General features: G+C 44.2%; 1 protein-coding gene across 3 annotated transcripts in view; it reads right to left on the reverse strand.

Moving 5' to 3' along the window:
- Positions 1 to 27,739, reverse strand: part of KIF20B (kinesin family member 20B) — a 175,136-nt gene that overhangs the window by 104,291 nt on the left and 43,106 nt on the right. For all 3 annotated transcript variants that reach the window (XM_068258632.1, XM_068258631.1, XM_068258633.1), the window contains 8 exons: positions 27,537 to 27,721; positions 24,091 to 24,160; positions 19,448 to 19,678; positions 17,690 to 17,801; positions 12,448 to 12,519; positions 8,296 to 8,442; positions 6,709 to 6,871; positions 3,254 to 3,544 (listed from right to left, as the gene is read on the reverse strand). In XM_068258632.1, coding sequence (XP_068114733.1) covers positions 3,254 to 3,544; positions 6,709 to 6,871; positions 8,296 to 8,442; positions 12,448 to 12,519; positions 17,690 to 17,801; positions 19,448 to 19,678; positions 24,091 to 24,160; positions 27,537 to 27,721 — 1,271 coding nt within the window. The remainder of the gene's footprint in view (positions 1 to 3,253; positions 3,545 to 6,708; positions 6,872 to 8,295; positions 8,443 to 12,447; positions 12,520 to 17,689; positions 17,802 to 19,447; positions 19,679 to 24,090; positions 24,161 to 27,536; positions 27,722 to 27,739) is intronic.

Raw genomic sequence — 27,739 nt, forward strand, 5'->3', positions numbered from 1 at the left:
GAAGCCTCATTGGGACCCAGAGGCTTCCCCCTCTCGAGGTGAGTACCCCCCAGGGGAATTTTTTTTTTGTTAGAGTCTCTTTAAAGCGGAACTGTAGAGTGAAAATAAACACATTGTTTCACTTACCTTGGGCTTCTCCAAGCCCCCAGCAGCTGTCCTGTCCCGCGCCGGTCCTGTCTGAGCCTCTATTCTCCCGCCGCCGCTCCATCCCGTACCTCGACTTGTAAGTCGATGCCAGCGCAGCCCTGCCAAGCGTATCCTTTCTTTGCGGTTACCCTCTGCAATAGCGGGGAACATGAAGAAAGGATGTGTGGCCAGAGCCGCGCAGGCGCAGTGGTCCGGCGGCGAAACCGAAAGTAGCTGGCGGCGGGAGAACGGAGGCTCAGGCAGGACCGGCGTGGGACAGGACGGCTGCTGGGGGCTTGGGGGAAGCCCCAGGTAAGTGAAACAATGTGTTTATTTTCACTCTACAGTTCCGCTTTAACATCAGTTCTAAGACTGCACATTATAACAAGACTTAGCATGAAGCCACCGCCAAAGTGCCTGAACTTTTCCCACCTTTTCATTAAACTAAACTATTTAAAAATTGTAACCATGAGGAGCTCTAAAGGAAAGTAACACAGAAGGAAGGGATGGAAAGACCAAAAACAGGTACCAAAACACCCTGGCCAGGATTGTTAGATATAGAAGCTAAAAATCATAGCAGTGTTCCTGAGAATTTAAAATGTAAATTAAATACAGGTATCATGCAATTCTGGCGGTCACCGATAACCTTATGGTGGCCATACATGGTACAATAAAAACGTTCGATTATCCCGTTTATTCGATCTAAATGATCGAATCGAATGAAAGTTGAAAATATTTTTTTTTCGATCAAGAAATGGCCATTTTTAGTCCTCTGTCCATGGATCAGGCTCACTCATATAGAAGATACTCTAGAGCCATTATTCAATTCACTTTTACTCCTAGGAGATTGTTTTTCAATTGCAATGCTGAAAAGTTATTCTAAATAGAAGGTGAAAAAGTACCAAAAAGAAGCACTGTCAAAATGGAGTATTTTCTTGTTTGCTGGTGCCTTCGAAGGCATTTTATTGATAAGGTGTAAAAACAACACGTAGGAGAAAATGTGAATTGAGGTACCTTTCCTGGAGTCTCAACTTTTTATTTTCAGTTTAAAGTGGACCTGAACTCAGAACGTGCTCTCTGCTCTAAAAGATACACAACAGCTGCGCTAAGATCATAGTTCCCAAAAAACATGTATTTGTTACAGCTGATACAAATACAAATAAATACTTCCTGATTCATGGAAGCTGACATATGGTTAACCTCCTGTGCTTTTAAATGCTTATATGCCATCTCTGCCATGGCAGTCATGTAACACAGGAAAGAGATCAAACTACAACAACTTGTGATTAAACACAAATGAGAGGGAATTAAACATACAGGGTAACACTTCTCTATGTTTTCCTTATGTCCTGTGCAAGAGTTCCGGTCCACTTAAAGGGCTGAATTTCTAAGACCGAATTCTAAACAGCAGCCATGTCAGTGTGATATAGAATCTGCTACATTCAGCTGAAAAACAGAATAATAGCTGTTTGAATTTGTCAGTCCACTCCTGTTGTCAGGATTGTTTTCTCAGGCAGTGTTTTGGCTTCGGTTTCCTTTTCAGTGGTTGGGCAGAATTTGACTGCCTCATTTGCATAGATAAAAGCACAGTTTTAATGCTTACAATGAAAAAAAAAATAAGTGGGAACTTATGCTGGGAATACACAATAAGTTTGTTCGGCAGATTTACTGGGCAATCGATTTCCATTCACCTCTATGAGAGAGTCGATCAGAAAAAAACGATCAGATTGGACCTATCAAAAATTATCTATTGAGCCATCTATCTGCCAAAAAACCTCATGGTGTATTCCCAGCATTAGAACATTATTAGTAGGACTAGCATTATATGTACCCATGTTTATCTCATTGTGTCACCTGTCACTTAAAGAAACCCTGAACTGAAAATTCAAAGTCAAAATAAACACACACGCGTCATACTTACCTCCAGTGTAGTCTACTCAATCTTTTTCTCCTCCCCCGCGTCCGGTTTGTGCACTGTGATCAGTTCTCCGTCCATCATTTTGAAAATGGTTATTACCCCATAACAGCTTTCTGGTCTGCACATTGTTAAACTGTATTATCACCCACTTGATCCATAGAAAAACATGGACATTACCTGGCACATCCATTATCCTCTCAGCTATAACCGACAGCAAATAATGTCAGAAATGGAAGGGATCGTTGTCAGAAGAAAATGGTGAGCTTCTGAGAGGAACTGATGGCGAGGTAACTATGTAATGTTCATTTGAAATTACCTCGTGTTTATTTTAACAAATTTTACTCAGTTCAGGTTCCCTTTAAAGGGTACCTGTAGCCAGAACAAAAATAGGGAATTAAAAAAATAAAAAATAAAAAATCAGATACCTCAGTAGGAGGAAGCATCATCCCTGCGCTGGCACCCGCTTATACTCGCCATTATTCTCAAATATTGCTCACGGGTGCGGCTTCCTCCCTGTACGAGCACTGCCGCACAGCAATGCTGCAAAGTACGCCCCATGCCTGTGCAGTGACACAAAGCCACTTATGCGCGACTTTTTCCTCTGTGCACAAGCAGCTCCGTGCTACCACGCCGGCATGAAACCCACTGGTGCCTGCAGTTTTACTCACAGGGGGACGTGGCCGTGAAGATTAAGAAAGTCCAGGCTGGCAGTAAGGGGGTCGTGGAAGATCAGGAAAGCTTCTGAAGCATCCAGCATTACGATCTGAGAGGGAGCTATCCGTTGGCCACATCAACCAGTGTATGGCCAGCCTTACAAATCTAATATGCACACAGCTGTTTGAGTGTTTGCTCCTCATCAGTGTATGTTATACATTAATATGGATCTATGAGGTGGGACTTGAGCAGTCGAGTGTTAAACAGTACCCAGATAGCAAATGTACTAGCAGGGGCCTAACTACAAAAAACATGCCCCCCCCCCCCCCCAGCAAAACTTGAGGACCCTTAATGCTCACAACCCTTCCTTTGCCTCTTCTTGGTGATCCTCACAGCCTTGGAGCCCATCTTACAAGGCTCGTAAATCAAGTGTGGCCATCGGGCTATTCCCACCCATAACATGTGTAGCCACAAGAACACCTGATGTGGAGTATCAGAGAAAGGGAAGGTTAGTATAGCTGGTGCTGTCCTGCAGTTACATGGGCTGCTCCCTACCTCATATGCCTCTTTCTTGATGATAATCTCCTCCTCCTCACAGTCTTCATAGTCTTGCTCCTCTAGATTGGTGCAGTCAAGACACTCTTCATCCTCAGAGCACTCCCCATCATCCTCCTCCACCTCCTCACCACCATCAAAGACGCTCTCCAAGTCCGTATCCCACTGTACTGTTGCTCGTCTTCTTGAAAGCCACATTTTGTTGTCTGCATTATTGATTATGAAGGAAACCTCTCTTGCGCTCTTTTGCTGACTGATATCTGCAGTTTGACTAGTATCCAGTATCAGAACCTGTCAAGAGAAACATGCTTATTAGGCAAAATATCAAAGTATATAGGTAAAGTCCAATTCATTTGTTTTCTTTTTTGTTAGACGTTTCAGTTTGTTCTGAAGCTTATCACTTACATGCAGCAGATGTGTTTTGAACTCTAATTGCAGTTAAGAAGACTGAACAAAACCCGGACCAGAGTTTTTTTTTTCTACAAGATTCAGTGTGTTTGGTGAAGAAAAGTGTAGTCTATGCTTCTACAGAGCTGCTCACAATGATACAGTATTTGAATGAATTTGATGATCTAAACATCCAATGGTCTCTCCTAGCAATGATGTACTCTGAAGCAATGATGTACTCTGAGCTGGAGGACTATGGGGGGGGGGGGGGCTGTCTAATCTAATAAAAGGTGAACAGGTTGCTACCTGTTGCCTTGCTATGAATTGCTGCCAATGTGATTGGCTCACAGCGATGAAATTGGCTCCTGACCGTCTCACGGAGCTGTGCTGTCATAGTGATGGCAGGGCGAGTGGGCTGCAGCGACAGGAAAGCGGTGTGATAGTACCATGCAGCGTGAACATTGAAATCTACACCCCGCAGGGATAACAGGTCCCAAACAGGGCGCAGATTTCAGGTAGCCCAGTAGGGAAGCATTTAACCACTCTCCCCACCACTACAGTATATCTACGTCAGCTGTGGCACCCTCCAAGCCACAGCGACGTAGATATACTGACCTGGCTGCAGCCCTGTTGTGCACGGTCAGGTGCGCTTCAGAGCGCACCCTCCGGCACTGTCAGCTGCAATACTAATTGGTGGAAGGGAACATGTTCCCTTTTGGCCAATTAGTCCACCCCCCTCCCATGAATGATCGCTGCAGTAGTGAACTGCAGCGATCCTTGATCTGTCCCCCTCGGCGCACAAATAGTTAAAAAAAATCATCCAGCAAGCAGCCTCACTCACCTACCTCGTTCCTGCGACGATCCTGAAGCCTGATCCTCCGATCACCGCTCTGCATTCAGCCGCGTATTGCCGGTGACCCGGGTCCCGGCTTGATGACGTCATCAAGCCGGGACCCGGGTTACCGGCAATATGCGGCTGACTGCAGAGCGGAGAACAGAGGATCGGGCTTCAGGACAGTCGCAGGAACGAGGAAGGTGAGTGAGGCTGCTTGCTGGATGATTTTTTTTAGGATTTCTGCATGGAGGGGGCCATCTGGCTATCGATCCTGGGGGGTGAGGGTAGCATAAATAAAAGGGGGGTTACATATTTGTTAGGGGGCATCTAATTGACTAAGGGGAGGGGGGGGGGGGGTTTCCTAATTTGGTGCATCTGGGCAACTGGGAGGGCAGTAATCATATACTGGGGGCACATTTGGCTATAATGGGGGGCAGCACTAATCCTGGGGGTACATCTGGCCATAATGGGGTTAATCCTGATCTGGGGACACATATGGCTATAAAGAGGGGCACTATTCCTGGGGGTGCGTCTGTCAATCTATTCTGGGGCTGTCAAACGCAGGGGACACATGTGGCTATGCTAGGGGGGCTGATATTGGGGACACATCTGACTATACTGGGGAGGCGGTGATACTGGGGACACATCTGGATATCTATGCTGGGGCGACTAACTGGCGGCACAGTTTTTATGTCAATCGCACTTTTTATTTCCAAACAGGAATTGGTCAAAATTGAGAAACAATGCATTTTAAAAAAAAAATTTCCCACTTTTTCCCATTAAAATGCATAGAGAGGAACACTTTACTTTGTACCAAATACCCCCAATGAAAGCTTAGTTTGTCTTGAAAAAAAAACGATATATAGATAATTTAAGTGGCACGAGTACAGATGAAGTTATTGCTGATTAAAAAGGGACACCGTTAAAGTGTCAAAACTGCTCTGGTCAATAAGGGGAAAACAAGGTCTGGATGCTAAGTGGTTAATATAAAGATCCATCTGAAAAGTCTGATTAACCTCCTGAGCGGTATGGACGAGCTCAGCTCGTCCATCACCGCCGGAGGCTGCCGCTCAGGCCCTGCTGGGCCGATTTTTATCAAATAAAGTGCAGCACACGCAGCCGGCACTTTGCCAGCCGCGTGTGCTGCCTGATCGCCGCCGCTCTGCGGCGATTCGCCGCGAGCAGCGGCGAAAGAGGGCCCCCCTAGCCGCCTGAGCCCTGCGCAGCCGGAACAAAAAGTTCCGGCCAGCGCTAAGGGCTGGATCGGAGGCGGCTGACGTCAGGACGTCGGCTGACGTCCATGACGTCACTCCGCTCGTCGCCATGGCGACGATCTAAGCAAAACAAGGAAGGCCGCTCATTGCGGCCTTCCTTGTTTATTATGGGCGCCGGAGGCGATCGGAAGAACGCCTCCGGAGCGCCCTCTAGTGGGCTTTCATGCAGCCAACTTTCAGTTGGCTGCATGAAATAGTTTTTTTTTAATTAAAAAAAAACCCTCCCGCAGCCTCCCTGGCGATCTCAATAGAACGCCAAGGAGGTTAAAGAGGAACGGTCTTGAAAATCTTAAAATGTAAAAACACATACAAACAAGAAGTACATTTCTCCCCGAGTAAAATGATGCAAACCCCCCCCCCCCCCCCAAAAAAAAACAACGCTGGGACAAAACAATTCTCCGCCCGCACCCTTCCACCTCCCGTGGCTCACTTAAGGAATTTGCCACTTAAAAGTCGCAAATCACTGCGCCGGCATAGCCCTTGTCCTCTCTCCCGCTATTTGCTACATTAAAGTCACAAATTCTGGAAGGGAGCTGTGGCGGGGGGCCGGAGCATAGTTTTGTACCGGCACAGGACTTCTCCGGGGAGGCTGTTAGAAGCCCCAGGTAAGTTCAAATTTATTTTTTTTTTTTATAGCCGTACAGTACTCATTCAAAATGCTTTGAAACTTATTTTTAATAGCTTTACAGTACCCCTTTTAGCTTTCAATCATTTAACAGCATTTTTTTCCTTTAAAGCACATCAAAAATAATTCCTAGTTTGAATTAGTCCGTGATATGTAAACTACAACAGTAAAAATAGAACGCCAACACAGAAAGAAGAGGTAACAAAGCATTTCAATCAAACGGGCTATAAAACTAATGCACAGAAACCCCTATTGCATTTCTCTGCAGAGGCTCCAGCATCACTTATTAGATAAGCATCAAGTTCATGGGCTGAAAACTAAGCCCTGTACTTACCTTCTGAGCAACTGCTGAGAACTTGAGGACATTTAGCGTCTCATCGTAAGCAGAGGCAGACTGACTGACATTTACGATCATGCACACTTTTCCTTTGCCACTGAAAAAGCTCTGAAGGTAGTGGGTAAGCTTGCTCTCTCGGAACGGCACATGCTGTTGGATCCTTGGAAGGAAAACAAAACAAAAACAAAAAAAAAAAAAAAAAAAAAAAAAAAAAAAAAAAAAAAAAAAAGGAAAAGGAAAAACTGGAGGTCAGTAAAAAGCCTCAAATAGTTCTAGCACTGAAAAAGGAAACTCAAGCCTAAAAGCATCCAGTCTTCCTAAAATGATTCAAATCATAAAAAGTTCCCATGACACTGGCATGGGATTACCTTTGCACAGTACTGGAAGGAGATATCATTGAGTACAGTGAAAAACTGAACACACAAGTGAGAGAGGAGAGCAAAGAAGACATTGGTGAGAGAGAGGGACATATGAGAGAGAAGCACAAGAGAGAACATGTAAGAGAGGCAAGCCACTGAACATAAAGGTGGAGAGAAAATGCATGAGAAAAAGACAGTTGACAGCAAATGTGAGAGAGGGGCATTTTATGGCAAACATAAGAAACCGTTAACGTTGGCCGTACATCTAGCGATTTTGATCGGCAATCCAATTAGATACATGTATTAAATCAATGGAAATCAGTGCTTTAACATATCAGCCCAATCAATTATTCCATTCTGGGCCAAAATACGTAAAAAATACTGCACATGCTGGAAAATATTGGCTGAAAGTAAAAGCTCTCGATATCACGCTTTGTAATTTTGTAAATTATCACCTGCCCTGCCTGCTGGCATGACTCCAGGCATCCAACCCTGACACCCCTGTTACCGCGTATGCCTGTACCACAGGCATCACAACCACCAAGAACCTGTACCACACAGTGCAGCACTTGTAACAGCAGAAGGCATCAGGAGTCGTGCCAGCAGGACAGAGAACTTCACTTTTGGGATGGGACAATTTACACTTGGGGGGTCCATGGTGCATCCATGGTGAAGAGGCATCTTGTGGATTATGCCTCCTTTGTACCTCTTGTATCTCCTTGTGTGCTCTGTCCCCCTCTATGCCCCTTTGTGTCCTCTATGCCCCTATGTGTTCCCCTCTGCATGGGCACAGTACTGGGAGTCCCCGACATTGCGACGGGTTGGAGGTTCATATTAGCAGGAGTTCACAAGTCAGGAGCTCCCTGCATTTGGACTATAAGATGCAGTGACTTTCCCCCCACTTTTGGAGAAGAAAAAGTGAGTCTTATAAATACAGTATTTTCCAAGAATGGTGCTTGGAATAAAAAAAAGCAATGTGTTCAGATATATAGTTATTTATTACAGTTTAACAAGCTGAAGAACACAACAAACCCAGTGAGTCTTGTTGCTCAATTTTCTTATTTCTGGTAACAACTTCACAGAGTAATAAAGTAAATGAAAATATGTTGACTTGTAAACTCATTAGACTTGCAATTAGGAAACTGCTCACTTGAGGCAAATAACAGCAGCAACAGTTGGAGAATGTTGGAGTGAATGGATGCCAAGTCGAGGATTGTGAACCTACTTTGACTGCTGGCTGTTCTTCAGAGCATTGATACACTTGCCAAGAATCAGTAAAGAAGTGTTTATGTTCCCACTCTCCTTGAGCCTTTCACCTTCATTCTGAGTTTTCGCACATCGTTCAGAGCCAGCCAAGTCGCAGAGCGCCAGTCTACATTAAAAAGGAAAAAAAACAAACAACTTTACATTTTTTGATACTCCAGCGAAAAAAATCAAATTTTTATTCAAATTAAAGCGGATTTCACGACAGAGGAAAGTACAGAGTATTTTCTTCCTTTAATGAGAGCACTATATATTGTAATACAGCATGTTCTTATTGAATATACCAACCAATTCAACGTAGAAAAGTGACAAGAAGCTACATTAGCAAAATCATTAAAGGACCACTATATAGAAAAACTGTAAAATTGTAAAATACAAGAAAATACATAAATAAAAATTACATTTCTCACAGAGTAAAATGTGCCATAACTTCTTTTTCTCCTATATTGCTGTCACTTAAAGCAAGTAGTCGAAATCTGACAGAACCGACAGGTTTTGGACCATTCCATCTCATGGGGGTGGGGGGAGGAGAGTCTCACGGTTTTCTTTATTTTCAAAATCGCTTAGTGAAAGGCAGTTGCTCAGTCCAACTGCCAGAAAAGTGTGCAAAACGGTAGGGGGTGGCCCACATGTTTGTACTGATCATTTCTAGGGAGTGCCTCTTTAACCAGTTCGTATCCTACCTACAGTATATTCACGTCATTGTAAGTGGCTCTTGAAAGCCACATGACGTGAATATAAGTCAGTTCCCTTTAATGAGCACAGTGCGCTTGCAATTTAGTATCCCCCCCCCCCTCCTCCTTCCCCCATGCTGCGATCGGGCAGCATGGAGGATTAGCATGTAAACATACCTCACCTCGTTCCAGCGCGATCAGCTTCCCCTCCGTGCATCACCGCTGCCTGTGTCATTATGCCGAACGGATCGGGTCCCGGCTTGATGACGTCATCAAGCCGGGACCCGATCCGTTCGGCATAATGACACAGGCAGCGGTGATGCACGGAGGGGAGGCTGATCGCGCTGGAACGAGGTGAGGTATGTTGTTTACATGCTAATCCTCCATGCTGCTTGCCCGATCGCAGCATGGAGGTGAGGGGAGGGGGCATAATGGCTATCTGGGGGGTATTTAAGGGGGAGAGGGGGCAGGATAATTGCACACCTGGCCATCTATGGGGAGGGGGGCAAAGGGGCACACACTGATATCTATGGGGGCAAAGGGGCTCACCTGGCTATATATGGGGGGGGCACTGACAAAGGGACACATCTGATTATCGAGGGGGGGGGGGAATAAAGCGGCACACCTGGCGATCTATGGGGGTCAAGGGGGCACATATATCTTTTATACTGGGGAGGGGCTGATAAGGGGCACATCTGGCTATACTGGGGGGATAAAGGGGGACACCTGGCTATCCATGGGGAGGGGGGGGGGGGAGGTGGAAGAGAGGGTACATCTGAATACCTATTGGAGGGGAAAAACAAAAGGGAAAACCTGACTATCAATGGGGGTAGGGGGACAAAGGGGCGAGTCTGGCTAATAAAGGGTTACATCTGGGATTTTTATGGGGAGGGGCTAATAAGGGGCACATCTGGCTATAATGGGGGGGGGGGAAGGTAAAAGGGCACACCTGGCTATCTATGGGGGATGGGGGGAATAAGGGGGCACACCTGGCTATCTATGGGGGGGCGGAGGGTAATAAAGGGGCACATCTTGCTAACTACGGGGGTGGGAGCTAATAATTTGACGTAGCAGTTTAGATATGTATGCTGTGAGGGTATATTACGTTTATTTTGGCGAACACGGCTTGTAATTGCTTGTAAAGTACAAAGCAAAAAAATGGGAAAAATACACCTTTATTGACAAATATTATATTGTCGCCATACATTGTACTAGGAAGATAATTTAAATGTTGAAATAAACAGGACATATGGACTAATAAAATATGTGGGCTTGATCTACAGTAATACTTTTTATTTTTAAACGGTAATGCCTGAAAACTGAGAAATAATGATTTTAAATTTTTTTCTCCTTATTTCCTTTAAAATACTTTCAAAGTAAAATAATACTTAGCAAAAAGTACCACCCAGAGAAAGCCTAATTGGTGGCAAAAAAAACAAGGTATAGATCATTTATTTGTGATAAGTACTGCTAAAGTTATTGGCTAATGAATAGGAGACCTGTGAAATGTAGAAAATTGCTTGGGTTTTTTAGGGGGAAAACCCCAGGGTAGGGAACTGGTTAACCTGTTGCCGACCATGTCACGCCGACGGGCGCGGCAGCCCCAGGACCGTCTGCCGGCGTAAAGTCCAGGGGCTCTGCTTTGCAGGAGATCGCGCGCGCATCTGCTGCTTAGTGGGTGGAGCGGAGCATTCAGCCGCTTGGGAGAATGTTAGACGGCAAAACCGGCATCTAATTACATTGTACAGAGCTGCGATCTGCAGCAGCGCTGTACTGGGGACACACGGCTGTCCCCTCCTGAGGCACAGAAGTGATCGGCTGTCATAGGCTGAAGCCTGAAGCCTATGACAGCTGATCAAGTGGATTGGCTGGCGGGGGGGGGGGAGGTCACTAGTGTGCTGTGTTGTGTGGCCCTGCAGCTTGGCATTAAAGCTGCAGTGGTCAATTTTACATAAAATGGCCTGGTCATTAGGGGGTTTAACACTGTGGTCCTCAAGTGGTTAAAGACCAAATTAAATACTGAGAATCCCCCATGAGGAAATGAACTAACCAAAAACCTGTCAGTTCAGTCAGATTTCTACTACTGTAATTGATAGTAACAGAGAAATAAGAAAAGTGTTTCTTCCAGAGTAAAATAAGCTATAAATTACTCTGTGTTTGCATGTATTTTAAATTTTACAATATTTGCGATAGTAGTCCTTTTAGGTGCAACTGTCGGGCATAAAATCAAAAATCAATTCTTTGTTTTACCTGGTAAACAAGTAATAAGGATGCTAACCTGGCAATCCAAAAGGTAAACAAAAAAACACTCTTTTCTTCTCCATAAAAGATCTTATTTGGTACATCTGCTACACAAAGCAAGTTGCAGGGCATGCGGTTTTGTTTCCCCTCTTTACTTTCCCCTCAGACATAACTAATGCAGCCCGATTGATTGGCTGAAGCCTCTTTCCATCCCGTTTTCCCCTCCCACACCTCTGTTCCTCTCTGATTGGCCAATACTTATGCAGAGAAGCTGAGAAAAGCAGCTTCTGAAATAAAATCCGATCCATACAAATAAACCAGCTCTGCAGAGTCACATAATGACAATGCACTTTCTACTGTAGAGCAGGGTGGGAATGTCTGAAGACTGGGAGGAGGGCAGGCAATGATACAAAGACCACTGGTTGCTGTTGTGTATGGAAAGTGTTGTACAGCGCATTTACACACCACCCCAAAACAGTGCTTTACAACTTTTTTCTGGCATTTTCTTAACTTCCTGGTCACTGTACTTTGTGTGCAGGAATTGCTAAGGCCTGGTTCACATGGCTGGATGGTGGCAGCTTGTTTATCCAATGCTAAAAAATGTTCTGCTACCAAGCAGAAAGAGATAGGCATCACAATGGCCGATTCCCGAAATATTTCATGCCGATATAGATCGTGGGGCTTTGGTTGACCTGACAAATGTTGGTTTATCATCTGCTGAAAGAAATCCCTTTCATTACATCAATGGAAGAGGTTTCTAACCCCAAAAAACCCAGTTGACCCATTTGAGTGAGAATCAATGAAAGTGTCGTATCCATAGCAATAAAGGAAACACCGATTTAATCAACAAAAATAAAGTACATTAAAACAAAACAAAACAAAAAACCTCAAATTCTGTCATCTAAAACAAAGCTAATGCCACTATTCTGCCGGTGATTGCAAGCCACCATCTTCATAATAAAGATTAATTTCAAAGGAAAAATCAGTTTTACAGTACAACTGTTTTTTGTGCCTGTGCTGAGCCTGGTTTGCAAACAGTAATCAGAGCAATCTTGCTTGCATTTACAGGCTAAGCTACCAAATTCTAAAAAACAAACAAAAAAACAAACAAACAAACACAGGCATTGCCAGAGTTTTATAACAGTTGAGCAAAACAAAATCTACACATACAAGGAAGAGTTGTAGAAACATATACTTACTCACTGACTTTCACAACTCGAGGGACATCTGCATCTTCAATTTTTAACAGGCGAACAGTAAATATGCTGTGGCTGAAAAAGAACAGGAAAACCGAAACTATAATCACTCCAACTATTCACTGAACAGGACACTAGTGTCTGTACTGAACAGGGTTAAATAGCAATAGATCAGCAGTAACCCACAACGACTAACTACAATTAGTTGCTGTTGAGATTATTAAGGTAAAAGCAGTCCAGCCCTAGCTGTCTGGACACAATTATATCATACAATATTTAGTTTAAAATAGGTGAAGCCCCTTCATACACAAAAAGGGTACCAGTAGTTAAAGCTTGTTGGTCTGCACCAGGCAATATTCACTGGGTCTATTTCTTACAATGCTTCATCTCAATGATGAGGATTATGGGCAGAATGGTGGCGTAGTGGTCAGCACTCTCGGCTTGCAGAGTTGGGTCCCGGGTTCAAATCACAGCCAGGGCACGATCAGCACAGAGTTTGTATGTTCTCCTCGTGTCTGTGTGGGTTTCCTCCAAGCACTCAGATTTCCTCCCAAACCCCAAAAACAAAAAGTTAATTGGCTCCAGTCTAAAAACTGGCCCTAGAGTATGATAGGCATTAGATTGTGAGCCTCTCCCAGGGACGAGACTATAAATTCTGTACAGCGCTATATAAAAATACTAAGTAATAATAGCAGTTACCCAACCCTGTCCTCAAGGCCCAGCAGAAGTATGTTTTGCAAGGGAAAAAAAAAATAAAATAAATAAATCACTGGACGAATTAGTGTTTTGGGAGTGATCGCGATTAGCGGCTCTATACATTGCTTCTAAAATGCTGCATGCAGCACATTGGCAATTGAAGTAAATCACAAAGGCTGCAGTGAGAATGGTCCCATAGGGATATGGGAATGGTCCCATAGGGATACATCGTACATTGCTGCAATGCTTTGCTGGCAACTGATACAAATAACAAAGGCTGCAGTGAGAATGGTCCCATAGGGATACATCGTACATTGCTGCAATGCTTTGCTGGCAACTGATACAAATCACAAAGGCTGCAGTGAGAATGGTCCCATTGGGTTAAATCGTTACAACACTTTGCTGGCAATTTATAAATCACAGGCAAATCTGCAGTGAGGAGGACCCCATAGGGATACATAGTTATAATGCTTTGCTGATTTTGCTGTTCGCCAACAATCAGCAAAGTGCTGAAACGCTGCTGAGAAGCGCCCCAGTGTGAACCAGCCCTCAGGGCCTGAGCCCACTAACGCAGTTGAGTGCGCTTTTCAGCATCTGTAACATTGATGTGTTGCTGAAAAGCGGACACAACTGCGCACAACTGCGTTAGAGGACCCAGGCCCTCACAGATGGGGTAATCAGTGACTCAGAAGAGCTGGTTAACTAAATCTGGATTTCCACAGAATAACCACTGGTGGCCCTTGTGGGCGGGGTTGGGGAACACTGCATCACAGCACTGAACGTGTTTCAGCATAAATACCTATCAGACTACCAGAATGACCATGGTACGACAGTCATTTCAGGTGCCTCAGGGCCCTTAAACATGTATCCATCAATAACCACCATAGCAGAGTAGGGACAGCAGTGGATCCTGGATGAGTGATTTGCATGAGTGTGCAAAGGGTTAACCGATTTTTGCTATTCTATGCATTAAGTTGTGGACTGAGGGCTGCAGATAACCGCATGTGATAGGCAGTGGAAGAAGCCAGAGATCATGTCATGTTCTCTGAAGCATGTCTAGCCTGTTACATGGTGAAGTAAAAGGTCACTAGTTAGCCAAGATGTGCTTCTGACTTACACAACCTTTAGAAAGAACTGTCACAGAAGTCTGAATGTTAGCTGTGCTCATAAGCTGAAAAGCAGACAAAGACTATATTAACATAATCCAAACGTTAGAAGCTCAAAATAGAAAAAAGTAAGATTTGATCAGCATTGCGTTGGATTGTAGCGTTTTGCTTTTAAAGCAAACAATATATTAAAGAGGGACTCCAGTGAAAATTTAATAAAAAAGTGCTTTATTTTTACAATAATTATGTATAAATGATTTAGTCAGTGTTTGCCCATTGTAAAATCTTTTAAATACCTGATTTACATTCTGACATTTATAACATGGTGACATTTTTACTGCTGGCAGGTGATGTAGCTGCTGCATGCTTTTTCTGGCAGTTGGGAACAGCTGTAAACAGCTATTTCCCACAATGCAACAAGGTTCACAGACAGGAAACTGCCAGGAGTATCACGGTCCTCAGAGTTTCTTGTGGGAGGGGTTTCACCACAATATCAGTCATACAGCGCCCCCGATGGTCTGTTTGTGAAAAGGAATAGATTGCTCATGTAAAAAGGGGGTATCAGCTACTGATTGAGATAAAGTTCAATTCTTGATTGGAGTTTCTCTTTAAGTATCATTCGTGGATTCGATTATATTGAAAAATAGACCTGAAGTAATCCTCATGATTTATGCTTTACCAACAGTGTTTGGGCAAACAGAAAAGAATCAAGCAAAAAAGGTAGCATGGTGGCTTAGAGGATAGTACTCTGCACATACTTTGTAGGTTCTCCCTGTGTGTGGGTTTCCACCCACATCCCAAAAACATACTTATAAGTTAATTGGCTTTACCCTAAAATTGTCCCTAAACTATACTGCCAATAAAGGAATGACTGGGTCTCAAACTAGATTTGGACCAGTAAAGGCTAATTTATTGCATAAGTGCCAAACAACGACATTTCAGTCTGTGCGATCTTCCTCAAGTACAAACTTTTGTACTGTGGCAATTATGCAATAAATTGGCCTTCACTGGCCCAAATCCAGGTCGAGACCCAGCAGTTGGCTTGAAGCTACACTTTGTGGATTCGGGTGTTGGCTGGTTTGACTCCCAATACTGCAGAATTGGGGATGCAGCACTGAGGATTTTAACATTGCGTAAACCATATAACTATGGCAGGGATTAGATTGTGAGCCTCTCTGATGGGACAGTTTAGTGACAAAACTATATACTCTAAAGCAGTGTGGAATTTGTTGGCGCTATATACTATATATACACTATATAATCTGCATTTAATAGTGGTATATTTATGTACATATACATAATTTTGATGAGATCTCATGGGGAAAAAAGCAAAAACCAGTGGTCGAGGAGTAATGATAATTTTTCCATGTCAGTTTGGAGGCTGCCCATGGCACGATTCTATCCGTGATGCAGTTGACCAGTGAGTCTAGTGGTCCGTACACATGGCTTCTGAAACCCTTCCTGCTCAGCTAGTATTCCCTTACACGCATTAGTCTATGGTTCCTGCTGTGCTCCTGGTTTGCCTCGACTTCAAACAAGCGTCAAACAATCTGATTCTTATTGTCTGATCTACATATGCTTAAAGGGAACCAGAGATGAACGTTTCACACAAAATAAACATATCAGTTGATAGCTTGTAAAGAATAAATGCTCTACCTGATAATTTTGCCGCTCTGGTGTGCCTTTTTTAGTGTTTTTTATCCATTATTGCTCCAGGAAAAATCAAATATGGCCTCCAGCTCATATCCCTTCTCCTTCCGGGTTATATGAGTTGTTCTGGATGTGCTGTCTAGGCTATATGAGACTAGGCTGCTATCTAGGCTATATGAGAAAGGCTCATCTGTGTGCTTTCATTTTGGTATTATGTACTGCCTGTAGGAAGTGTCTCTCATAGGAATGAAACTGCAGTGATCAGTATCTATGCAGACAGAGCACACAGGGATCATATTACAGCCACAGAGCTTCTCTCTCAGCAGAGCAGCCCCTCCCAGTCATCACAGCTCTCAGTTTGCAAAGCATGAAATCTAAGCCAGGAGGGGGAAGGCTTGGGCTTGAAAACACTTCACAGAAGAGTGACTCAGCTATAATGATTCCAGGTCAAACCTCGACTGAATAGTCGGTGGATTCTTATCACAGCTGCTAATAGACTAATTAAGCAGATAACAATGAAACTAAAAGCAGGGTAGGTGTTTACTGTCATGTTCCCACTGATAAATGTAATAAAATACATGAGGGTGCTTCGTCTCTGGTTCTCTTTAAGATTTGCTGCCAATATGGCTCGTCTGAGCCTGATCTGTCTGCCTACCCTAACCCACCTTTCATACCTTCCATCTGCCTGATACTTTTAACCGCCTGCCTGTGCCTCCGTCTGTGAAGCAACTCTAGAGGCTGTGTTACTTCTTCCCAAAGTGGTGTTGGCCTATCACCTCATAAGGAGTGCTCTGGAGTAACCCAGGTGCCACCTAGATTTCTTGACTCGGGTAAACTGGCATTCATTTCAATTAGCAGCTGCCAGAAACAGTTGCATAACTGTCACTTTTTGAAACACAACAAGAGACTCACATCCCCAACTAGACTTGGCGCAAAATAGAAGAATAAAAACTTGGAGTCCAAGTACTACGGGTTGACTTAATGGTGAGCAAGGACATTAAAGCGGAACTGTAGATATAAAATAAACACATTGTTTCACTTACCTGGGGCTTCCCCAAGCCCCCAGCAGCTGTCCTGTCCCACTCAAGGAGTCTCCGTTCACCCGCCACCAGCTACTTTCGGCTTCGCCGCCGGACCACTGCGCCTGCACGGCTCTGGCCACGCGTATCCTTTCTTAGCTTTCCCCCGCTATTGCAGAGGGGAACGCGAAGAAAGGATACGCTTGGCCAGAGCCGCGCTGGCATCGACTTACAGGTCGAGGTACGGGACCGAGCGGCGGCGGGGGAACGGAGACCCGTTGAGGAGCGGCACCGGACAGGACAGCAGCTGGGGGCTTGGGGAAGCCCTAGGTAAGTGAAACAATGTGTTTATTTTATATCTACAGTTCCGCTTTAAGAGCTCCATGTGACAGAGTACAACACAGAACTTCATGGCCAGTTCACACGGATGGCGTCTCGTTTCATCGAAGGCAAATGCTTTGCTGCTACCGCCTAGGGGTATAGAATGTAGCTGCAAAAGCCACTGACACTAGTGACTGCAAGTAGATTCCAGGAAAACGCAATTGACTGCAGTGCTTGAGATATTGGCAAGATGAACTTTCCCATTCATCTCAACTAAAATGTGGTGGCTCCCAAGCGGTAAACTACAGGGACAATCACAGGCAGCCTCTGTCAGATCCACACGTTTCCTATATTACACCCTCCAGTCCACATCACACAGCAATTGTCCCTTTGCAAGTGGTACCACTTTTTAAAAGAAGAAAAAAAAAACATCAGTGATTGGAAGTTATTTACCTCCGACTGGATGAACTGTTTAGCTTGGTGAAAGCGATACTCTGGAACTTCTTTCCCAAAGCAAGAATCCTGCATGCTTCTTTTGCATCAGACACTTGTATCCACTGGACATCTGTAGATGACAAGGTGACTGAAAAATTAACCAGGATAACTTTGCATAGCTACTGTGTTTAGAAAATTGTTAAAGGATGCTTCATATAAAGAGGAAGAAAAAACAAACAAACAAAAAAAAAAAACCACAAACACACGCAATACGTATTTACTTTTAAAGTAGACCTAAACGGAGAACTCCTCTCAGCTAATACAAATCCTAAAATAAATCTGCAGTTTCTACTTCCTGATTAATGGAAGCGGACATCTTGTTTACAGCCTGTACTTTCAAATGGGCTTATCTGCCAAAGGCAGTCATGTGACACAGGGAAAAGATCAAATCACAACTTGAGATTAAACGCAAACATGGGGGAATTACACAGGCTAAAATCTTTAAAGTGACCCTCCGGACTAAAAATCGACTCAGCAGCACTGAAAAGGCCTGGTGTTTCTTTAACAGTATGACAGCATCAGAACTTTGTTTCTCTTATCCAAGCCTCATTTTTAGCTGCACAGAAGAAAACTGCCCGGGCTTTTTTCCCCTGATGCTGTGCAAAGCATGATGGGATTTCTGATGGTGTTGCTCTCGTTCTGCTGTTTTGGTGCAATTTTTTTTTTTTTTTTTCACATTTTGAATTTGACATTTGAAGCCTAGCGTGTGCAGCTGGGAGGGGTTATCAGGACACAGGACAGTTGGAACTGTGTCTCCTGCTCCTTGTCACCTCCTTTCAACCAAAAAGATGGCTGCCCCCATGACAAAGATGGCAGCCCCCATGAATCACAAACATTTGCCTGTTCTTTTAAAACAGGGTGGGTAAAAAATAATATATTACCTATCTATTCTAATTAACATAACTAATGTAACTTAATGACAGTATGTTTGTTTAGGCTGAAGTTCCCCTTTAAATACATAAAGAGTGCATTTCTGTTATGTTTTCCCTTGTGTCCTGTGCAAGAGATCAGGTCCACTTTAAAATAAACACATGCTCACCTTTGCAGCGATTGCAATTTGTAGTGGAAAGATGCCCTCAAATGTAAAGCACACAATGTTTGTGTGCTTGCAAAGTAAGGGGGGGGGGGGGGTTGTTGAGAGAGAGAGAGAGAGAAAAGGGAAAAGGTCTTGGAAACTAGAGTTTCCCTTACGAAAGGCTGGATAGTGTGTCTAGAAGAAAAACCGACTGGCCCTAGATACCGGCCAAAGCTGTTGCTGGGTCACCAGATTACGCATTTCATACCCAATTTTGCACTCAGAGGCAATCAGAGCATATACTTCAGAAAAGACAGATGAGGCACTAATCGTTGCAACAAGAATTACCTTTTAATCCACGGTGATAGATCACATCAGGGTACACAGTGGGGGTGAGAGAGGCCTCTCTCACCCCCACTGTGTACCCTGATGTGATCTATCACCGTAGATTAAAAGGTAATTCTTGTTGCAACGATTAGTGCCTCATCTGTCTTTTCTCAAGGAAAGGCTGGATAGAACTGGATCATCCACAAGGCAAATCTAGGCAGCTGAGGGCTTGGAACACGTCTAGGGGCCTGGTCCCATCAAATCTTACTAAAAAAAACCCAGGTGATCAAGGGTGGGCAAAAACTGCTGCTATCTTGCCTAGGGCACCGTTTCTGTCTCAGAAAAGGATTACGATGAAGCAGACAGGAGCTTACCTTTAACAAATGAAAATCCTTTAATATCCTGAGCAAGCTTGAGAGTTTTCCTTTTATAAAACTTGTCACCCAACACCGGGTCCAACAGGTCAAAAATGCACTCGTTATAAATCTCACAGAATGAAACCCATACTGAGAACTTAATGGAAGCATCAACATCAAGGCTGAACTCCTCACTTTCTTTTAACTGTTCTTCAAGTTCAGAAGTAACTCGAGAAGCGTTTGAGAGTCCTGTGAAAGAAGAAGAAGAAAACAAACAAAAAAAAAATTAATAAGATTGCAGATTTACATTGCAGGACTATGTCACACACACACAGATTAGTAACAGCCACACGACACCTTTATTCATCGGTTACTTTTAATCATGGCACACACATTGGATTAAACCCGGCCACGACAGCGAGTACGAGAGAAAATCACCAGCGGGAGACTTGGGCACAGGATACAGCCGATATACGGCTTACCCTGCTCCTGCACAAATCCCGGCGGCGTTCATTACTATTCCCCCCTCCAGGTCCACGTGGATGGTAGGGAATGATGTAATTCGGCTTCCAGCTATTGCTGGCGGCCGAATTACAGCGTATTAAAAGTAACCTCCTAAAAGTAACCTCCAAGCACATTATTGTCCTGCTCACTCCACCTGCATATGCACTGCCATGTGCAAAGCCTCATAACTCCTCCCACAGCAACAGATTGCATTGATGGCCTCTAGGCTAGCTGATGTGTCTATACAGCACTTTGCCCTGAACTGTCACTTTCTAGTGATGATTTGTAGTTTTTTCTACAGATTCAAAAAAAAACAAAAAAAAAAAACTCATACATGCCAAAATTTTTATTTATTTATTTATTATTATTTTTTTTAAAGGAACCTGGGGTGAGAAGTATACAGAGACTGACATTTTATTACCTTTTACCCAATGCAAGTTGCCTAGCTGCCCTCCTAATCTTGTGTCTCCAATACTATTAGCCACAGCCCTCGAACAAGAATGCAGATCAGATGCTCTGACTGAAGTCTGACTGGACTAGCTGCATGCTTGTTTCAGATTGATTCAGACACTACCAATGCCAGAAAGATCAACAGGACAGCCAGGCAACTGGTCTTGTTTACAAGGAAATAAATATGGCAGCCTCCATATCCCTTCCACGTCAGATTTCCTTTAACAAGCTGCATTACGCTGACAGCTCAGTGATTACTACTTTGAACCAATTCATTTGATTTTAGCAAGTCACTGGAAATACAAGTAACTGGGATATTATATCCAACTCAGCACATGCATTCTATTATTTCTAAGTCTGAAAGGATCTCCTAGGCCAGCTTTGTAGTGATCCACTTCCTGTGCAGCCTGTATACTATACAGAGCAAACAGCAGTGGAGTGTGCAGCAGTTCTCTTCATATTCCATGAGCAGCCTCTTGCACATGTAACATCCAGGTAGAATAGCTCTTTAACCCTTTCCCTGTCCCAATACAGTTTTGTTGTGCATGCTGCAGAGCTGCATTTTTTTTTTCTTCCTCCCAGTGTCTCTTCCACTAACCCTCTTCCACCACCAAGTGGCGCTGCAATGCTAACATCATCCTCTGGGTCCCGATCACATGTCATATGATGGGATTGGGACTCAGAAGGAGAAGTCGGCTTTGCAGGGCCGCGGGTGGAAGAAGAGGAGAGCTGATCCTGCGTCCTGAACTATGAACAGCCTCCCTGCGCCCGCTCTGCATGTACTGTGTAGGAGGCTGCCTGAGAATAGTCGGCTGAGTTATCCAAATAAAACCACTTGAGCAAAACCGGGAAAAAAGGATAAAGGACACCTGATGTAACTTATAAATGTTAAATACTTTCTACAATTGTCTGAGCCACATGCTTTTGCCCTCAATGTGAACTAGCATTAAAATAGACAGTCCATGGAAATCAATGGGCTCAATCACATCGAATGCTAATTTTGGAATGGGGAAAGGTAACTAGCAGCCCACTACAATCTTTTGATACTGTATACAATTTGCCATTTATTTTTCAACATTAAATGCTGAAGAAAAAAAAACAAACAAAAAAAACACGCTTTTTTCTGCAATTAAAACTAGCATGGGGAGAAAAAAAAATTACATTACAAAAAATAAAATGCATACAAAAAGTGCATGCACAGTTTCCTAGCATGTGTGGGCCCAGTACTCTCCCCAGACATTTTTTCCAGCCGGTTGGCATGAAAAAGTAGTTGGGTGGGGCAAGATGGGGGAATTCAGGGCTGGTGCAACTCTTCTTACAACAGAGGAGGATGATGAGGAGGAGGAGGAGAGCAGATGACATGCTCAACAAATTTAGCCGAGTGGAGCACCCAGCTAAAAGAGCATGGGGAGAACACTGGAGCCCAACCTACATCTATTTCTCTCAAATTGCATGACTGAAGCCAGAAGATAACAGAAATAAAAACAGTTCACTATGAAGAGAACAGAATAGTGATGACTGGAAGAATAGGTTTATCATTATTCAAATTTACAAAAAAAATATAAAAAAAGTGTGCCCAATTTGGGTACTTGCCACTGCAATCCCTCAGAGACTTCCCCCGCCGCCAACCTCCTTGCTGTTCAAATGCTGGGACCCCTTGCTCCCACGAGCCGCCCTGCGCTCGATCTCATAGGAGAGCAAGACCACAACAGTCGTGAGGAGTTGGTATAGGGTGTCCTAGCGCTGAAATGGCAAGACTGAGGGGGAATGGGAGAGGCCTCTGTAGGATCCATTCCAGAGGCTTCCCTCCACCGAGGCAAGCATCTATATTTTCAGCATAGCAACCAAACCCACAGGTTTGAGTTAACACAGTGAGACATGTGAAAATCTCTCAGCATTGTTATGTATCCCTTTTAAAACCCTGTACTCACCAAGTACCCCCTAGCATAGTAAACCTTATAAGTACCCCTTGACAAATCTATCGATCTATCTATCTTTTGTCATTTTCTAAAACTCTAAATTTGTTATTCTTGGTTAAGTTTATCAAGCCCGAGTACCCCCTGGAATCATCAGAAGTACCTCCTGGGGTACACGTACCTCCTAGTATTTAAAGGCAAGAGGTATAGACCACCCTACTTATTTCCTTTTAAGCAATACCAGTTGCCTGGCTCTCCTGCTTATCCTCTGCGGGCCCGTTTCCACTATCGCGGTTTCCGCAGAGTTTCCCCGCACATTAATCACACGGGGAAACTCTGCCATAGGGGATAACAGCACCGCGACTGAATTGCTTGCGGGAGAGTGCATGGCACGGCCCATGGGATTCGCCTGCGAAACCGCCCACCCACTCGGTGCCAGCGTGCGTCTGCGAGACGCACGCCGCACTAGAGAAAACGAGCCCTAATACTTTTAGCCATGGACCCTGACTGAACATATCCAGATCAGGTGTTTGACATTTCTGTCAAATCTGACAAGATTAGCTGCATGCCTGTTTGTGGTGTGATTCAGACACTACTCTAGCCAAATAGACCAGCAGGTTGCCAGGAGACTGCCATTGTTTAAAAGGATACCTGTAGCAAGAAGTATATGGAGGCTGACATGTTTATTTCATTTTAAACTCTAGCATCAGGCTCGGTTTCACACTGCAAGACAAAACGAATAGTTTGCCAGGACGCAAACATTGACGGACGGTGAATGATCTGGATTCTTTGCTATTAATAGGATTTCTGCCTGTCACTCAAAACATGATTGGAACGCAATGCAGTCATTTTTACCATAGAAACCTATGGCGGAAACACATCTGCTCCGGAGAAGAACTGGACCTGAAAATAAAAAATCGGAGTGGAAACCAAACTGTCCGCTCCATTACAAATGGTCCGCTATGACTGCAGCTCGAGGGGAATCGAGCCTCATGCAGGGTTTTTACAGTAGCAAAAAGATTTTAAGTAATCTCTTGGGAACAAAGACAGTGAACGTATATTTGCATGAAAGTGCTCATTGAAAGGGATTTCAATCTAAACTGCAAGTTTTCATGTATAGATCAATCATCTTGCTGCAGGTATTAGGAGTAGGGGTCTTGCTTAGAGTACCGGTAACCCTCCTGAAGGGACATCCGTGGTGTGCCCATATAGTCAGAGTCCATATACTGACGGCGAGCTCAGAGCCACTGAGCTCAAGCTGCGGCACTGTGCTTGCAAGCCTACAGCGCCATGCCAAACCATGCTGTGCTGGAAGGTCGCGGAGGCATGGGGGAGCCAGGTACCGCCCACCATCAGATGTCACTTAACGAATTAAATAGGCTTCCTTCACCTTTCATGGTGTCCCTCTGCAATTCCAGGTGTAAAGCAGGAAATGGCCTCTTAGATGGGTCAGTTGCACGGGTTATGAAATCTCCTTTATTTGGGATAACTCGTGCAACAGACCCACCTAAGAGGCAATTTCCTGCGTTACACCTGGAACTGCAGAGAGATGCCATGAGGTGCCATTTAATGCCCCGCATGCTACGAGGGGAGTCTGTTTCCACTGGGCGACCTGTTGATGTTGCAATACTAGTGGAGGATTTGAACTTTCCCGAAGCACTGCTGATTAACAAACAATGAATGAACATGAACATTACTCCAATCAGAAGCTATGTTTATTCATAAAAATTAAAGCGATAGAACAATGTAAAAATGCTTTCAACCACAAGAGGTAAAAATAATATACCTTACCCTCATCAGTGCCTGTTGTATTTACAGAGGTTTTGCTGTTGTTGCACCATATGCTGTACTGAAGATCAGTCTACATCAAGAAAATAGGTTATAAGTGAATACAATCTTGACAGGTTTAACATCCAGGGCAGAATTACTATTTACAAATATCTGATTTCATAGGTCTTTGTGACTGAACTGACAGGGATTGTGGAGGCTGCCAAATGTATTATCTTTCAAACAATACCAGTTGCCTGGCACCCTGCTGATCCTCTGCCTCTAATATGCATGCTTGTTCAGGGTCTATGGCTAAAAACTATTAAAGGTGGCCATACACTGGTCGACTTGCCATCAGATTCGACCAAAAGATAGATCCCTCTCTGATCGAATCTGATCAGTGAGGGATCGTATGGCCACCTTTACTACAGACAGATTGAATCGATTTCAGCCTGAAACCGATCACAATCTGTGGAGCTGACGCCCCCCCCCCCCCCTCCCTGCATACATTACCTGCTCCGCCGGCGAGTCCCCTGGTCCACCGCTGTCTTCTCCGCCTGGTCCGCTGGCATCCGCGTATAACTTTCTGTCACTCCAGTGACAGCGGAAGTTCAAATAGAGCGCCCTCTATTTGTACTTCCGCTGTCACTGCAGTGACACAGGAAGTTATGCCGGATGCGGAGAAGATGCCGGGACCAGGCGGAGAAGACAGCGGTGGACCAGGGGACTCGCGCTGGCGGAGCAGGTAATGTATACCCGCTGTATTGCATCTGTCGTCGGGCATTCGCCGCTATCGACGCACTCCCAACCCGCCGGCGACCGAGAAAAATCTTCCACACGGATGGATCGACGGGAACGTTCCATCCATCGTTCTGTCAGCGGTGTACGCGGCAATTTCACGGCTGTTTTGATCACGGTGATCGAAACTGCCGTATTTCGGCGGGAAAATCGTTAGGTGTATGGGCCCCTTAAGAGGTTTCTGACTAAAGTCTGACTGGATTAGTTGCATGCTTGTTTCAGATGTGTGTGATCCAGATAATACTGACTGCAACCAAAGAAATAAGCAGGACAGCCAGGCAACTGGTATTGTTTAAAAGGAAACAAACATGGCTACCGCCATATCCTCCTCTAAAGTGAACCTGAACTCAGAACTTCCTCTCTACTCTAAAAGATACACTGAAGCATAAAAAAAACACCTTATGATATAATGAATTGTATGTGTAGTATGGATAATAAAACATTAGTAGCAAAGAAAACGTCCTATTTTTATTTTCAGTTATATAGCTTTTTTTTTTTTTTTTTTACATTGCATTATTCTCTAATATTTGTAGTTTACAAACTACACGCTGCGTTTTAAACTATGAAACAGAGCAGAGCTAATGACCCTTGAACTTCTCTGCAGTAAAATTGTATCTGAAGTTGTCCCAGTCATTGTTTCTTTGATGTACAAGTGCTTCAGAAAATAGCATTGCTCTCTGACTAATCTAGTTAGAGAGCTCATAGAATCTCTTTAGAATAGCTAACAACTGAAGTTCCGTAACTCATCCTGTACTGGAGACAATAGGATACTCATACCTGTGCTGCTAATGTAGTATTTTTTAGCTGTACTACGCATACAAAATCATATCATCAAGTTTATTTTCAATTCAGATTCTCTTTAAAGAAAAACATTTGTTACAGCTGATACAAATCCTGAAATAAAGCTGCACTGTTTCTACTCCCTGCTTTCATGGAAGCAGATCTATTGTTAATATCATGCGCTTTCAAATGGGCTGATCTGCTGTGGCAGTCAGGTGATACAGGGGAGAGATCAGGTCACAACTTGCAATTAAAGATGAACTGAAGTAACTAGGGGGGGGGGGGGGGGGGGTTCACTTCCCTAGGGCTTCTGCCAGCCCCCTGCACCCGCCCTGTGCCTATGCCATCCTGGAACGATCCTCCATTCCCCCGCCGTGGCTCACTTTCACTCCTTCCATCTGTGTCCACTGCGCTTGCGAAGAACTGGCCGCGTGCGTCCTCGTTCACGCTCCCTTCGCCGGGAGCGTAGTGTACAGTCATAGTAGAGATCCTCCGTTACCCCAGCAGGGGAACAGAGGATAGTTTCAAAACAGCGTGGGCACAGGGCGGCTGCAGGGGGCTGGCAGGAGCCCCAGGTAAGTGAAAATCTTTTTTTTTTTTTTTTAGATACTTCAGTACCAATTTAAGGAAAATTTGCATAAACTCAGAAATATTTGCATGTTATTGAACATCCCTAGTGCCTATACGACCCCTAATTATTTCTTTACATGGTCTATGCGCCTGTGCCGAACTATGCCATGCCAACAGGATTGTGGGAAGTTTTTTTTTTTTAATGTTTTTATTTAGCTACAGTAAAAAGCTTACCGTATCTCAAAATGTAAATAACAAAAACTTCCAGTTTCAAATAAGATAGGGCACTATGACCAGGAGGTAACTGACAGTATAGGCAAGCTACACAAATTTTTTTTTTGGGAAGATTTATTTTTATTTTCTCAGAAAGGGCTGGTGCACACCAAGCGGCCTTTTCAGCGTTTCTACAGCCGCTTGCGGCTTCGGATCCGCTTGGCCAATGTATCTCAATGGGGTGGTGCACACGAGAGCGGGAGGCGTTTTGCAGAAACGAAAAATGCTGGGGTGAGGCATTTTTTGGATTTCGGATGCGTTTCTGCCTCAATGTTAAGTATAGGAAAACGCAAACTGCTCTGAAAAACGCCTGTTCAGAGCGGTTTTGCCGGCGTTTTTGTTACAGAAGCTGTTCAGTAACAGCTTTACTATAACAATATATGAAATGTACTATACTGAAATCCGCTGCAGCAATCCGCAAAACGCTAGCAAAACGCCATAGAAAAATAAGAAAAAGCGTTTCAAAATTTGCTAGCATTTTGCGGATCTGCTAGCGGGTTTTGGTGTGCACCAGGCCTTAATAGGGAGTTCCATCCCACTTTAAGTTGCTACCAAAAAGCAAGAGTAAGGGCTGGTGCACACCGAGCGGCTTTTTGGGCGTTTTCAGATCCGCTTGCGGCTGCGGATCTGCTTGGTCAATGTATCTCAATGGGGTGGTGCACACCAGAGCGGGAGGCATTTTGCAGAAACGAAAAATGCCTGGGTGAGGCATTTTTTGGATTGAGGATGCGTTTCTGCCTCAATGTTAAGTATAGGAAAACCGCAAACCACTCTGAAAAACGGCACTTCAGAGCGGTTTGCCAGGCGTTTTTGTTACAGTAGCTGTTCAGTAACAGCTTTACTGTAACAATACAGGAAATCAACTACACCAAAACCGCTAGACAAAACTGCAAAACGCTAGCTGAAACGCTACAGAAAAAGAAGAAAAAGCGTTTCAAAATCTGCTAGCATTTTGCGGATCTGCTAGCGGGTTTTGGTGTGCACCGGCCCTAAAGGGAGGACTATAACTTGTAGTCCCCCCCCCCCCCCCCCATACGGTGACACTGTACCTCTTTTGAGTGGCGAAGCACGCTGGCTTTGGCTGCAGCTTCTGTTTTCATCTGCTCTTTGGTCAGTCTTATGTAGTCTCTGCATCGGTGAGGTTTTATATCCATCTTGGAATAAACTTTCCCCTCAATAGTATTAAAAAGCATTTCCATCGATCTTGGTAAGATGCCAGCCTCATCTTTTGTACCTGTCATAACAGGGCAAT

This window comes from Hyperolius riggenbachi, chromosome 10, assembly GCF_040937935.1.
Source record: "Hyperolius riggenbachi isolate aHypRig1 chromosome 10, aHypRig1.pri, whole genome shotgun sequence".
Taxonomy (NCBI): Eukaryota; Metazoa; Chordata; class Amphibia; order Anura; family Hyperoliidae; genus Hyperolius; species Hyperolius riggenbachi.